The sequence below is a fragment of the Rattus norvegicus genome, chromosome 4 (assembly GCF_036323735.1).
Source record: "Rattus norvegicus strain BN/NHsdMcwi chromosome 4, GRCr8, whole genome shotgun sequence".
In the NCBI taxonomy this organism is placed as follows: Eukaryota; Metazoa; Chordata; class Mammalia; order Rodentia; family Muridae; genus Rattus; species Rattus norvegicus.
This window is the reverse complement of record NC_086022.1, coordinates 85,053,732-85,068,902: the sequence shown is the minus strand read 5'-3', so window position 1 is coordinate 85,068,902 and position 15,171 is coordinate 85,053,732. Positions and strand designations below refer to the sequence as shown.

General features: G+C 42.0%; 1 protein-coding gene across 2 annotated transcripts in view; it reads right to left on the bottom strand.

Annotated features, from left to right (window-relative positions):
- Plekha8 (pleckstrin homology domain containing A8) overlaps positions 1–15,138 on the bottom strand; it is a 50,612-nt gene extending 35,474 nt beyond the window's left edge. The window contains exon 1 of one of the 2 annotated variants that reach the window (XM_039108138.2): positions 14,843–15,138. In XM_039108138.2, coding sequence (XP_038964066.1) covers positions 14,843–14,882 — 40 coding nt within the window. In that variant the 5' untranslated portion in view covers positions 14,883–15,138. The remainder of the gene's footprint in view (positions 1–14,842) is intronic. The other variant, NM_001109235.2, reaches the window with a different exon arrangement.
- Between the last annotated feature and the right edge of the window lie 33 nt (positions 15,139–15,171).

Here is a 15,171-nt window from a genome sequence, read left to right as displayed (position 1 = left end):
AAACCCTAATTAAGACAATAGCCAAAATAAATATCAACAATAAAAGAACTTCCCAGGGAAATCACCATCTCAAGCTATACTACAAGACAACAGTGATAAAAACCACATGGTATTATTGGTACAAAGACAGGTCGATCAATGGAATAGAACCAAAGACCCAGAAGTAAACCCACACATATGGACCCTTGATCTTTGAGAAAGAAGCCAAAAACATACAGTGGGGGAAAAGTGCTGATCTAACAGGAGGTCTATATGTAGGAGAGTGAAAATAGATCCATATTTATCACCTTGCACGAAGCTCAAGTCCAAGTGGATCAAGGACCGCAACATAAAACCAGATACACCGAATCTAATAGAAGAGAAAGTGGGAAAGAGCCTTGAACTCATTGGCACAGGGTTAACCCGATGAAAGTACTCCCCTCTAAAAACACACCTTAAAAAGCCCAATTCCCATTAGATGAGCTCAGTGCTGTGGTAGGGAGTCTGATTAGTGCTGGACACATTGTTCTTCTTTTTAGTGCCCGATGCTGACAACTGAACTACAGCTCAGCAAAGACAAGAAAAGATGCATAGATGACGAAGAGAGGATTGAATTATTTCATGGTTCAAGATATTCTGCAGACAGCCTGGAAATGAGAGATACTCAAGGGTAATAAAAAATGTGGAAACTACAGTCTATACCATTCCCTGCTCCTTAGCCTGACAACTGACTCTTCTTGTCCAACTCAAGCCCCATTTTGCTCCTCTGTTGAAGGGAGATGTTTTTAAACTCTACACATGGAAGGATGACCAAGAAACTCTGAAAAAAGAAAAAGAAAGAAATAAACTCTGGAGTTTTAGCTCATACCCTCTGTTATTACCAGAGATGGCATTTAGGGGGAACTCGTTATGTAAATGGCAATTTTATGTGCTTTGTGTAATTCTGGAACTTCATCCACATAATTTTGATGGAGCTGACCAGCTTCAGGGCAGGTATGTGTATGTGATACAGACCTAACTGGAATTTCACATGCTCCATCCTCATTGAGTTCCATAATGAACAACTAGCACAATGACCGATCTGGGAATTTACTCTAGGACCAGAGAAAAATGGAAAGTACTAGAGACTGTCTTGCTTTCTTTGACCTGTTTTGCTTGGAGCTGCTGGCAGCCATCTTGCTACCACATAACCGGAAGAAGAGGTAGAAGATTTAAGGGGAAGAGGGAGAAGGGGGCAAATCTAGTGCTGTTTAATCAGAGCATGCCACGCCTGAAGAGAAGATACTCTTGGATTTTCAGGTATGTGAGCTAATCAATGTCCTGGTTTTTATTATTATTGTTGTTGTTGCTAATTTTTTATTGTTGTGTTTTGCCAAGGTCGCTGAATAGGTTTTTCTTCAAATGAGAGTTCTTAAGGATCAACTCCACAAACATACAAAAACAAAAATAAAAACCTTGAAAAACTCTAAAATCCTTTCATGGTAAAAAAAAGAAAAAACAAAAACAAAAACAAAAAACAAAACAAAAAAAACCCCAAAGTCTTAACTAGGACTAGAAAGGGCTTTCCCACAACTAACACACCCAACAGTGAGAGACAGGGAACGTTCTTCCTAAGATCAGGACTAGATAGGGTACCTGCCCTCACCATTTCTACTGAACTGGTAGGACAGTGGGTGAGAAAATGAAATAAAAGTATCTATATGTGACAGGATAAAGTAAATACAGTCTACTTAGACATTTACTTGAATTAATCAGTTCAGCAAGAATCAATGTATAAACAACTGTACTTTTGAGTAGAAGCAATGAGAAGTTTGAAAATGCAATTCTAGAATTAATTTACTGTAACAAAGAAGCTACTTAGAGAAAGAGTTAAACAGAGTATAAAACATGTGCTCTGAATGAGACAAGATAACATGAAAATTCTGTTAAAGTTGCTGGGCACAGTGCCACACACCTCTGATCCCAGCATTTGGAGGCTGAGGCAGGCAGCTTTTAGTTCAAGGCTAGCCTTGTCTACATCATGAGTTCCAGGCCAGCTAGGGCTACATAATGAAACCCTGTCTCAAAAAACAAAAGAAAACAAAAACCTAAACAATAGGTTGTTAAAGTCCTAGATATCATCAGGTCCAAACTACAGCTCACTGCCCCTTCCTCACACAGCAGATGCTCTTCCGCATATAACCATCAGTAACCATTTGCAACATTCCCTCTTTCTATGACACAGGGGCTTGTTGTACTGGTCAGACTAGCCTTAAAATCCCTTCTGCCTTGTCTTCCTTAGTAGCCACCAAATCTGGCTAAAATAAGCTTTATCTTTAGCCCAAAAGCTTTTCAACTCAATTAATATTGAACAATATATGTATTTCTAATGACTATAATGTTCTTCAAAATGTGCACTTATTTTAGATACAAATTTATACTGCTCATCTTAATTTTGCACTAAAATTTCTTTTTAAATATTCTAACAAAAACACCACTTTAAAATAATTTCTAAAAATGTTTCTTACTTCTTTAAAGAATCAAATTTAGAAAAACAAAAACCATGTGAGTCATGTCCATTGGATGTGTGGAGACAAGCATACTGCACAGCATGTGACAAGAAGTTCACCCAGACCACGTGGAGGAAGGCAGCGCCTCATTAAACAAGCACCTGAAATACTTTAAAACTTATATCAGGTAAAATGTATCCTTTGGGATATAAGTTTCAACCAATGCGCAACAGTCAAGGGGCAAACACTTTGCCCTTTTCCCAGGTTTGTAGTCAATTCTTCCCCAGGTTATTGCTGTGAAAAGACTGTCACGAAGGGAACTCAAAGGAAAGCATTTAACTGGGAGCTTGCTTACAGTTTCAGAGGTTTAGAATATTATCATCATGGCAGGGGGTAAGGTGGCAGGTAGGCATGGGGCTGAGAGCTTACATCGAATCCACGGCAGGTTGGCAGAGAGGAGACCCTAGATCTGGCATGGGCTTTTGAAACCCCAAGCCTCCTCCAACAAGGCAAACCTTCTACTCCTACCTAAGTGGTACACAAACTGGGGACTAAGCATGAAGGTATATGAGCCCAGGGACCATTCTCATTTCAAATCATCACCCCTGTTCACCAATGCAGTGTTTGCATTTTAACTTGAAAGTAGCTTCCAGTTTAACTGGGGAGTTCCTTTAGATTTATGTTATTTTGAAGTATAAGATTTAATTTTCTCATATTTGAGGATCTCCACACCTTTCTAGTTAGTGATTTCTAGAGTGATTTCTGTTAAAAGCATACAACATTCTTTTGACATCACTTGACAAGGCAGAGTACTATGGCTGTGGTGAGAGTTCATGGGAACTTGAATAGCTGCTGTATTTTTGTTGTCATTTCTATTTTAGACATTGTTGAAAATTCTGCTTTTCCGGAGGTCCTGAGTTTAATTCTTGGCACTCACATGGAGGCTCATAGCCATCTGTAACTCCAGCCCTATGGGATCTGATACCCTCTTCTGACCCCAACTCCAGGCATGAAGCATGTACAGGTGCACAGACATATATTCAGGCAAATACCCACACCCATACAGTAAACATAAAAGTAAAAAAATTAACATAACACAAAGATAATACTAATTGGATATGTACAGGCTGAGGAATGGCAGTAGGAAATGACTCAAGTCACTGTACATTTCTAATGTTTTATTTACTCTTTGAAATTCTCATCTATTTATAAACTGTATTCACCATCATCCATCCACCATCATCCCATTCTATTCTCCTTAGTGTTCCCACCACATCTCCTTCCCAACGGCGTGTCCTCTGTGTTTTGTTGTTATTGATAATCCCAGAGTCCAAATAGTACTTCCCACATGTGCATAGGTGTGGGGCCAGCCAGTAAGGCTTGGGGAACCTCATAGCAGCCATGTTTCCAAGGAGTGTGATTTTTGCCTCCCTCAGCAACCATCCACTATATTCTTAAAGAGCAGAAAACTTGGTATGCCTAGGAAAACCACTCCAATTCCCAGAATGCAGTAGTTTTAAATGTAGTCAAGGTGTTTTAAGCAGCAATTTGCAGGCTGCATGTAGCATGGCAACGTGCACAGTGCAGAGTGCACATGTATGTTCAGAAATGAAGCTGGAATTAAGTTCTGCCATACAACATGGGTAAGCACATTTGATTCTGAGTTGCTTTCTGGTCACTGTGGATAAAAACCCTACTACTTTTATTGCATCCCTTGACATTCAATTATACAACTCTGTACAAAGTTGGGACCCACATGCAGTTTTAGAATCTGGATGCTTGAGCACATCAGTCTCTCTGCCTATCAACTCATCAGAGGTCCTAAAAAACATCTGACAATTAATGTATTACTGGGAACCAAGTATTTATAACATCCTGTTAACAGGAAGAACCAGAAACAGGAAACAATTCATTGGGTTTTTTTAAATTCACAAGAAATGTGGAGCTGGCGGTTGGGGAAAGCAGAATAGTACATTATTTAAATCCATTATTTGAAAATTAGGCTGAAAGTAGGAAAAAAGTAAAGGAAATATACTTTTTGATCAATAACAGGAAAGTTCAATGACAATGAATGGGCCAGAATAGGAGGAGAAAAGGCAACTTAACTAACCTACTGAGCCCCTTAACTAACCTTCTGAGCCTTTAACTAACTCCCTGAACCCCTTAACTAATCTCCTGAGTCCTTAACTAACTTCAGCTCTAGCTGTCCCCACACATCTTTTTTGTCACTTTGATGTTTCCCAGCAGTGGTGGCATGTTTTCAAAACTGACATGTAAATTTCTGTCCTCAGGGAGAGCAACAGAAAATTCAGCTTTTCCCCACATTATGTAAGACTAAGTGACCAATGTTAAGAAAATAAAATTAAATTAAAATTTATATAGAATTGACAAACTTTCTGAAGTAGTATAACAAAAATACTTTTACCATAAGAACTATAGTTTCTATGTTTTTAATCCATATACAGCATTGTAGTGGTTTGAATAAGACTGGCTCCCATAGGTGCGTATATTTGACTGCTTAGTCACCAGAGAGTGGAACTATTTGAGAAGGATTAAGAGGTGTGGCCTAGTTGGAGGAAGTGTGTCACAAGGAATGGTGGGATTGGAGATTTCAAAAAGCTCACACTAGGCCCGGTGTTTCTTTCTGTCTTCTGCCTAGAGATCAGGATGTAGCTCTCAAGCAATGTGCTAATGCCATGCTTCCACTGTGCTCATCTACCATAACAGACTAACCCTCTAAAACCTCCCAATTAAATACTTTGTTTCATAAGAGATTCTTTGGTCATGGTGTATCTTCATAGCAATAGAACAATGATTAAGACATGCATATTTTGTTTCTGTTATATAAATAAATTAAGAATGAATCATTTTAGCCTGGAGCAAAGTATTTACTGATCTCAAATAATCCTGATCTTTACAACCTTGAAGGACTACCACATCTAGCCTGGTGCTCAGTCATACCAGACCTCCCCAGAGCCCATCTATACCTCAACATCTCTAGCAGAGTCCCACACAGAAAGTGGTTAGCAAAGCCTTGGGCTCTTGTATCAGGTCAGTCAGTAACTGAGGAGGAGGAAGAAAGGTAAGAAACAGCCCTCATCATAATAGGTAAGTTATAATTGGCTAAATTACAGGCGCCTTAGTTAACATTAATTAATCCACAGAGCATGTTTTTCGCAGTTATAATTGTCAGGCTTAGAGATCTAGAGAAAAGATCCCAGACCTCAAGAAGACACAGGCTGGCAGAGAGTGGGAGCGCAGGTAGCAAGGACCTAAGTATAATCACAGCTATACAAAACTCTTTGGAGCCTCCTGTTACAGTCTATTCTCAGTTATCTCTCTTGTGTACACGGGGAAGCAGACTATGTGTTATTTATCATGTATTACATGTTTTCTACATGGACCACCAGAATACTGGGGGAACACTGGCACGAGTTCAGAGTTCTGACATCCAGAGGGTCACTGCTGTATGCCACTCATTTGCTCTGAGCCTTCTTTTCCAATTAGTTAGCAGAGGTTTCCAAACTTCATGTTCCCTCTCACTTGGTGTCTTTCTGAACAGACCATCCAAGCTGCAAGTCAAAAAGCCAATTCTGTCTCATCCTCTAGGCCAGTCACTGGGTCCCTCCAATCTTGCTATTTCTCCATGGGTTTACAGCATTCCACTGTGCCACACTGGAAGTGTGAGGTCCAGACAGGATGGTAATGTAGAATGGGCTGATTATGTCTCTAAGTTACTTATCACGTGAGCCTTGGCTTACTCATCAGTGACAGGGGAATATGCCCTTCTCTTCTCCCTTGTCTTCCTTGAAGACTGTTTTTACCCATTCTTTCTTCCTATTAGTAAGTCCTCAGTGACTGCCTACCACACAAACTCCATACTTTCTTGCTTGGTTTAATAATCTCTCTTCTCACACCATTCTAATATTTCCTCCTTCTGGAAAAGAACACGTTTTTTTGTTTGTTTTATTTTTTTAATTTATTTATTATATATAAGTACAATGTAGCTGTTCAGACACACCAGAAGAGGGCATCGGATCCCATTACAGATGGTTGTGAGCCACCATGTGGTTGCTGGGAATTGAACTCAGGACCTCTGGAAGAGCAGTCAGTGCTCTTAGCCGCTGAGCCATCTCTCCAGCCCAAGAACACAGTTTTGGTCCTGTTTTCTCCTTTGAAGGTGACTGTTGCTCCAGACCTTTCCTGTGTCCACACCAATTTACCCACCCTTTCATCTTACCTCTTCCAAGAAGCTTTTCTTTCAACACTGCTAAAAGGGGGTTCTTAACATGTTTCTTGACAAAAAAAAAAACAAGGTACTTGTCTCTTTTAGCAAAATTTATACTTTCCTGTATGCCTACACAGGTCTCATAGGTAGAAGGGCTGATCTCTATATATAATAAGTGAACATAGACCAACAGAGGAAAGGACCAGGCCACAAATGCCAACAGTCCAGCCTGTAAGAGGTAACCCAGCACTGTTGTTAAAGTCTCAGTAAGGACACCAGAGTAAAGGTAACACCTAGCCTCCTCTAGAGACAGCTATATACGATGTGATGATCCTCCACACCTTTTGAAGTCATAGCCTCAGGGTAGCCACTTGAAAACCGGTCTGTTCAAACCCAAACTCAAATGGAAGTAAACTGTCATGATTGAGAAGATCCTTCGTCAGACTACAGTCTCTTAAGCACAGAGATCCTGCTCTCTTCAAACAGTGGCCCCAGTACTTTCAAAAGGTCTGATGGATAAGAAGTTCAATCTCAATAAGGCTTTCTTAGATGAATAAATGAAAGGGGAGTAATGGCATTGAAAGATTTATGAAATCTTTTCTCTGATATTTAAAAATAAAGACAGCTTCTTGTTTTAGAACATTTCTAGTTGGAGCAAATAGAGTGTATTTTCAAGCAAATATTCTGCTTCCTGTGATATGATAGACTACTGAGGAAGGTTAGCTCTCTGTAGCAGTATTCTCCATATAGTTTGCATTTCTCCATCTTTTTGGGTGCTGTCACACACTCCACAAGCCTGACACAGGATCCAAAAAAACACTCAGGCATTGTGGCATTTGGATGCACCTTGCTTGTTTTATTCTTCTATCTTGTACACCACATAACATCAAAGTTTTAAATCTGGTTCTAATGAAACTTGGCTGACTTTTGCCCAGTCTAAAAAAAGCAAAAGCGATGGTAACAGGAAGTGGCAATGATTAAGCACCAAGAATGCAGTCTGAGAACAATGATCCCCCAGGCTTCTTCTGTTCACTGATCTAAGACTCTAGATCACTTCCAATATACCCAACCACAACTTACAGCAGGATGAAAAAGCTGTAGCACTCTGATGAAGACCACACCAAATATCTACTAGCCACACTCTTCTGCTTATTTTGTTGTCCCAATCATACGGCTGGAGGAAGCAGCCAGACACTAAGGCACTACTGGGGAACTATGCAAACCTTTGGAGGTATGGTCTGCTGGGAAGTCTCTAGGACAGAGGGATGTTCTAGAGGTTAATTATCACATGGATTTCACTACAGTAGCAACACACCCTGTCACTGAATCCAAAATTGTGCATATAAAAGTTAATCATTAGATATCAACATGGGAAAGAGATGAAATTGCACTACACCTCACTTCAGACATGAAAGTCAACTCAAAATGAACCAGAGATCTAAGTGAAGAACAAAAGGAATATATAAAAAAATACAACTGTATCTTTATGGCCTGGGGTTAAGGCAACAGTTGATATCAATGGTTATGGTATTAGAAGTATACAGAAAAAATACCTGATAAATTAAGCTATATGAAAATTTAAAACTTTTGTGCTATCAATGACACCCTTAAGAGAATGAAAAGACAACCCACAGAATAAATTCTTAAAGTGATACATCTGATAAGAAATTGGCATCCACAATAAAGAACTATTATGACTCCATAAGGAAAGCAGGGCAGTGATAGAACACACCTTTAATCCCAGCACTTGGGAGGGAGACAGGGGCAGGAGGATCTTTGAGTTCAAGGCTAGCCTGGTCGATACAGTGAGTTCCAAGACAGCCAAGGCTCCACACAAAAGCCCTTTCTTCAAAAACAAAACAAAAACAACAAACACAGAAAACCATCTCCATAAGAAACCCAATTAAATGTAAAAAGACATTCCTCAATGGCTTATGAGCAAATAAGAAGATGATCAACTGCTACAGTTAGGTAAGTATAAGTCAGAACCACATGTCCACTCCCGTGAAGTAGGGTTAGCTGTAAAATGAAATAATGTAATGAGTAACAGCTAGGATGTAAAGAAACTGAACTTTGATTGCTAGTGAGAATGTAAAGGGTGTGGACACAGGAAAACAATCTGGCAGCTTCACAAATTGTTATAAGAATTTCTGTACAAATCCACTTCTAGACATATACATCCAAGAGAAATAAGACATCTATACAGAAAAACTTGCATACAAATGTTCACTACAATATAATAGTCCCTAGATGCAACAATCCCAATGTCCAGCGATTGAAGAACAGACATGCAAAACACAGTATGTAGTGAAGTATTATTTAGCAGTAAGAAAAGAAACAATACATGCCACAACATGAATAAACCAAAACAAAGATATGCTAAAAACATGTGATTTGTTTGAACAGTAAGAGTCCAGCTGTTAGCACTGTTCCTGGAGGCTGTGGAACTTTCTGTAGGGGACCTAGGTGGCAGAAGTGAGGTTTGAGGATCAGAGGCCACCTCCACTTTTGATCCAAGCTTTCTGATTTATACTTCTGATGCCACAGCCAGGCTGCTCACACTGCCATGCTTTCCTGAGCATGATGGACTGTGCTCCCTGAGCTATGACCCGGAATAAATCCGTCTTCCTTTAAGTTCTTTGCATCAGCTATTCTGTCAATAACAAAGAAAACAGCTGACATAGAAAATAGACTAGGCAAATCTACACAAATGGAATGTAGATTGCTAAGGGAGGAGGAGATACGATTGTAAAAATGCTCTAAAATTGCTGGTAGTAATGGCTGCACTGTGTGTATATACACATACAAGTTACTAACCTACATATTTTACAAGGAAGAATATTAAGGTATCCAATAGGATGTTATAATTGCAACAATAGAAAACATGAACAAGGAGTTGTAAGACCATGACTCCCCCTCTGGGCCATCATGTTCCAGAAAACTTCTAGGCAATTACACAGCATGAAAGTCCAGAGTAAGAGACATTTCTAGCACCTGGGGGAATGTCACAGTGCCTCTTCCCTGGCAGTCACCTGGCCAGCATGATGAGATTTTGTTGTTTCTGGAGTGCAGTACCATGATTGTGCTCCTGCCTAACCTGCTGCAAAAGCTTACAACTGCAGGACTTGAGGCAATGGTCCTCCTGTCTGCTGGGTGGGCAGGAAAAACTGAAAAGTGTAAAGCATAGCTGGAGAACTTTCTGTAGCTCAACTTACACAGAGTATTCTGTACTCAAAGCTCCCCTCACCCCTCAACTTCTCCCTGGCTCCTCCTCTCAAATAGACCTGTATTCTAGGTCAAACATGCTTCAAATATAGGTACATTATGAATCAGCTAGCATTATATAATGACCTTTGACAGTGTTATGTAATGGAGCTGTGACTCTGGAGCCACCTATTAACTGTGTGACCTTAAGCCCAGTCCAATGCTGTGATTCAATGTCGTCATCTCAAAAATGGAGGTGACAAAGGCTTCTCAATGTTACTATTGGGTCCAAAGGAAAACCGTTTACAATAGCAGTAACGCATCATAAAGTATGATGTGTTTTTAGGTAGTATTCTTAGAATTAAACTGGTAAATCACATTCTTTTTATTGGGGGAAGATACTAAACTTACAAAGTAGCCAAGAGACTGGCACTGGCTGTGATAAACCTGCTGCCCAAGTCCGGCTCCCGCTGACCCTATCCAACAGCCCTGCATAGAGGACACTGACTACCTGTTAGCTTTTGAAGGGCATGAACGGTGAGAAAACAATCCCTATCACCTGTATACTGTGCGTGTCACAAGACATATTGTTCAACTCCTTTTAAACATCCTGAATTTATCTAACATCTGAAAAGAAATTTCAACAACAAATCCCTGAGTGTTCACTATTCTGTACTTCAAAGAGCAAGATGGCCCCAAAGGTTTTCATTTTCCTTTCATTTTCCATTGAAGAAGCACAAGAAATATTGAAGAAGCCTGGTAACTGAGTGAAAGGGGCCTTTCTTCTCTTCCTCCTGCCTCCTTGAATCACACTCAGGCTATAAATATAGATACTTTTCTCAGGATTCGAGAAACTTTCAGTAATAGATACCCATAAAATAACCACAATGTTTGTCAAAATACAGTAAGTGCAGGAGACTTGTAAAGAGAGAGGGTCTTACTGGGCAGTCCAGGCTGGCCTATAATGTCTCAGCAACCTCAGTGCTAGGATTGTAGGCACATGCTTGGCAAAAACAAAACACCGGGATCTGTTCTGCATAGTAGGCAAGCTCTTCCACTGAGCTATGATCGCAGACCTAGAGAACGTTGTATGCTGAAAGCAGAGTAGCTCATTTAAATTACACACACCCACATGTACACACACACACACACACACACACACACACACACACACACACACATACACACACACAACACTCCACTACATACCACTTACACAGGCCCTGGTAAGGCTTCCCAAACACCCTAACATATTTGTTGCCTCTAGTCAGATGGCTCCTTCTCTTTAAGGACTCCAGGTCTCTATCCTGTTCAAAGCCCTCACAGAAACATTCCTGTCACTAATTCTTCCACGCTGCCTCCTACTGTGCCACTGTCTTGGCCCTCATGACTCAACCTCCTGGCTCTATTTACTAAAGTAGCTTTTCCCAACAACCCAGGTTAACCTCCTGGGTCTCCAAGCTGTCACCCAGCCTACTACACACATTTGGAACCTGCTTCTATCTACTTATCCAATCTTTTTTACTGGCTAGACCACAGGCACAATCAGGCAGGAGAGCTGTCTGCCTGCTCAGTATTATTTGCCCTCTTCCTAGCATGGTGCCTAAGAACAAGCAGTTGGCAAATTAGGTGGTAAGAGCATGTACCCAGCAACACTAGGCCTGGGTTGTACCACAAATGATAAATTAATACATTCTCCGAAGATTCAAAGGGTGAACGGATATACTTAAGTTTTCCACTCAAATTTGAAACCACATTTTTGTTTGCTTGTTTGTGACACAGTTTCACTATGTAGTTCTGTCTGTCCTAGAACTCATTAAGTAAACTGAGCTTGGCTTCAAAACTCTAAAAGATTACCTGCTTCTGTCTCCTGAGTGCTGGGATTAAAGGTGTGCAACACTGCATCGTGTACAAGACACCTAGAATTTCTTATTAAGCTTTTCATAAGCATAAATACACAAGCTACATAAAAGGAATAGGTTATGAGCTTGTTTTAGAGAAAAACTCAGAAGGAAAGAAACCTTGGATAGGGATATGTATTTTAAATATTTTAAGGTAACTATATGTAAACTATAAGCAAAAAAAATGTTTCTAAAATAAGCTTCATGCAGCACACATTTGAGTCATAGAACACAGAATCAAACTGATCCTCACCTCAAACTTACTGGTAGCTTCCCTAGCACTGGACGTGCCTAAGCACACCAGCAGGGGAAAAGCAATCACCAGTATCACTCAGTTCTGATTTCTACAATAACAACTGGCTTGATAATGTACCCTCACTGGTACAACAGTGGCATGAATGTTATGGACACAACCGACCACTTTCTGACTGGATCTAAAGCTTGCTCAATGACATGGAACCCTTTCCAGGTACTGTTAACAGGGCCAAGAGTCTGTGGTTACATAGGTGATAGGTCCAAAAGGAGAACCTAATACTGTTATTCAGCTAAATTGAATGCTATAGCATTAAATCAACTTCCAATGACTTACCTCCATACCCACAAGTCAGTGCACTGCTTAATACTTATCAGAGATGATGCTCATCACTTTAGATAGCAATTAACACAGAGACCCTCAACTAGCGAAATGTGTGAATAAGACACTCAGTCCAAAATGGAACAAACATTACTCCCTACTCCTAAGGCTCTGGGATCTTAGTGGAAGAGTAGGTGAAAACACTGTAAGACCCAGAGATGGTAGAAAACATCAAGGAAACAAGTGGGTTTGTTTTGTTTTTGGATATAACAGCACGGTTGCAAATATGCAATCGGTGATTGTGACAACCTGCATAAGACTTGTGCAAGCTCAAGTCAGACACAAACCCGGCATCTGAGTGCTAGCACTGGCTGAGGAGCTACTGGCATTTGATAGTTAGTGGGAGAGGGAGTGTCAATTTTCTTTAATGGTGTGGTCTTTAACAGGCCCCACTCAAGAGTATCTGAGCAACATTAGCTGGAGGAGAAAGAGGAAGAGCAGCAGGAGGACTTCCAGTTGGGTGCGAAGTGAGGGTGGAGAGGGTGGATATGGGAAGAGGGATGAAAATGAGCAAAATCTGCTGTGTGACAGTTTCAAAGAACTAATAAAATATTATTTTAAAAGCAGAAGCTTCAGAAGAAGTAGTGTTTTCATCTAAGTTCACCATTCTTTCTCCAACAGCTCTTGGTGGGAGACCAATGAGCAAAGGAGAGTGGAAGGAACAGGGACCCATGGGATCTCCTAAGCTAGTGCCATTCTCTTCCAAAGTAAGACCATGTCTAAAGAAAGGCTATGTGCCAGCCATATCTAGAACAGTAGTCAGGGGGCTGGAGAGATGGCTCAGCAGTTAAGAGCACTGACTGCTCTTCCTGAGGTCCTGAGTTCAATTCCCAGCAACCACCTGGTGGCTCACAACCATCTGTAATGGGATCTGGTGTCTGAAGACAGCTACAGTATACTCGTATACATAAAATAGATAAATCTTTAAAAAAAAAAAAAGAAGAGTAGTCAGGTGTGACAGCCTTCAGCCTTCACTGAACAGTGAGTGGCATGAAAGCCAAAGGAAGAGCACGGCAAAGGCTCCAATGCCCATCTTTGGGGCTTCACGCAGAAGCCACTCAACAGTACTATCGGTTCTTACTTAGGGAAGAAAAGAGTAAACTCTTACCATCAAAACAGATAACACAGGCATCAGAGAACAAAGAACCCCAAAGACAGCTAGAAAAACTCTGGTGCAATGAAGGATACAGAAGATGGGGAGAGAGCATTTTGCTACCAAAACATTCCATACAGAAAGGGGAGGGAAAGGAAGAAAGAAATTAAAGTGGGGCGGGAGAAGAAAGTGTTCTGTGTGTGTGGTGGGTAGGGGTGAAGAGATGACAGCAAGGGGTAACGTTGACTCAAGGGTTTACAATTAAGATACCTACCTACCTCTCAGCATTTAGGACAACAGCAGGAGAATGGCCTGGCCAAGTCTTCTCTTAAACATGCTAATCAGCTTCCAGCATTCACGGAACTGCAGCTCAGCTTCGAGATCTTCCTTTCTAACCTAATCTCTCTGCTGACATCACTGAAGATCCTTGAGGTGAAAGCCAGGTCTTAAGGAAAACCCTTCCCCCTCACGCCCTCCCGTAGAGATTAAAGGAAAAAGAAGTAACTGTGCTAATTACTCCATTATCCGGAGAGATTGTAGGCGCATGCTGACAGGTGTACTTCTTTCTGCCTGTTCTGTGTGCTGTGACTTCCTCAAAGTTACTCTGCCAGCTCTTCACAAGCCACACCTGTCCTTACTACAGCACTGCCCCATCAAAGGATGGTTTTTAGTTTTTGCATTCCCACCGACACGTTAAATGCTAACCCATTTTCCAAAATAAAAAGTTTAACTTTCAAACGCACCCAGCACCGTTCATATAGCATAGAATTTATTAAATACTGGCTGCTCGGATGAAAATAATGTTCATTGAGAGTCATCTTCACAGCTGAAGAATAGTTCTAACTTCTAGATACTTGGAAAGTTCTTCCAAAGGGGATAGGGTGCTATTTTAAGTCATTGTGTTGGGCAAGACAAGGACACGTTTGCTAATATCTGCATTCATTTTATGACAGAGTTCTGAAACAAAAGAAATGTTCGGAGAGAAAAGCCAATCGCCAGCGTACACTTCAGGGCTTAGGGCTGCGGAGCTAGACAGAGTTCCACTACCTCGGTCTGCAGGGGGATGACCCTGAAGGTGCCTAGGGACAGTGTCTGAGTGGAGACTCTGGAATCCCAAAGACTGCTGGCACTCGGCACCCTGCAGTTGGGCTGCGGCCCAAGCGAGGCCGCCCCCCGCCCAATTCGGGAGATTGGGGTCGACCCCCGCGGTGGACCCGGGCTGCGGGCTTCACCCGGTACCCCAATCTCCGTCCGGGCCACGAGCCGGCGGAGGGCGCCGTCTGGCGCACTGCACACACGGAGGCCGGCACTCACCGCTCAGGTAGTTGGTCCACTTGTACAGCACGCCCTCCATGGCGCCTGCGGGCCCCTCACCGCCCCGGCCCGCCGCGGGGACACCGGGCCTGCCTCACATCCTGGGCCCGGGGGCGGGGTCACCGCGACAGCCTAGGAGCACCAGCTTAGGGTCCCGGGGCTGCGCCTGCGCTTGGCGCGGTCGGTGTGGACGCGGCAGAGCGGCCGCTAGAGAGAGGCGAGGGAGGCGCGGCCCCTGAGGCGGCGGTCGCGGGCGCCTTCCTGCGGCCACTGAGCCCACAGCGCCCGCCCCGGCGCGCTCGCGCATGCCCACTGCGCCGCGCGCACGC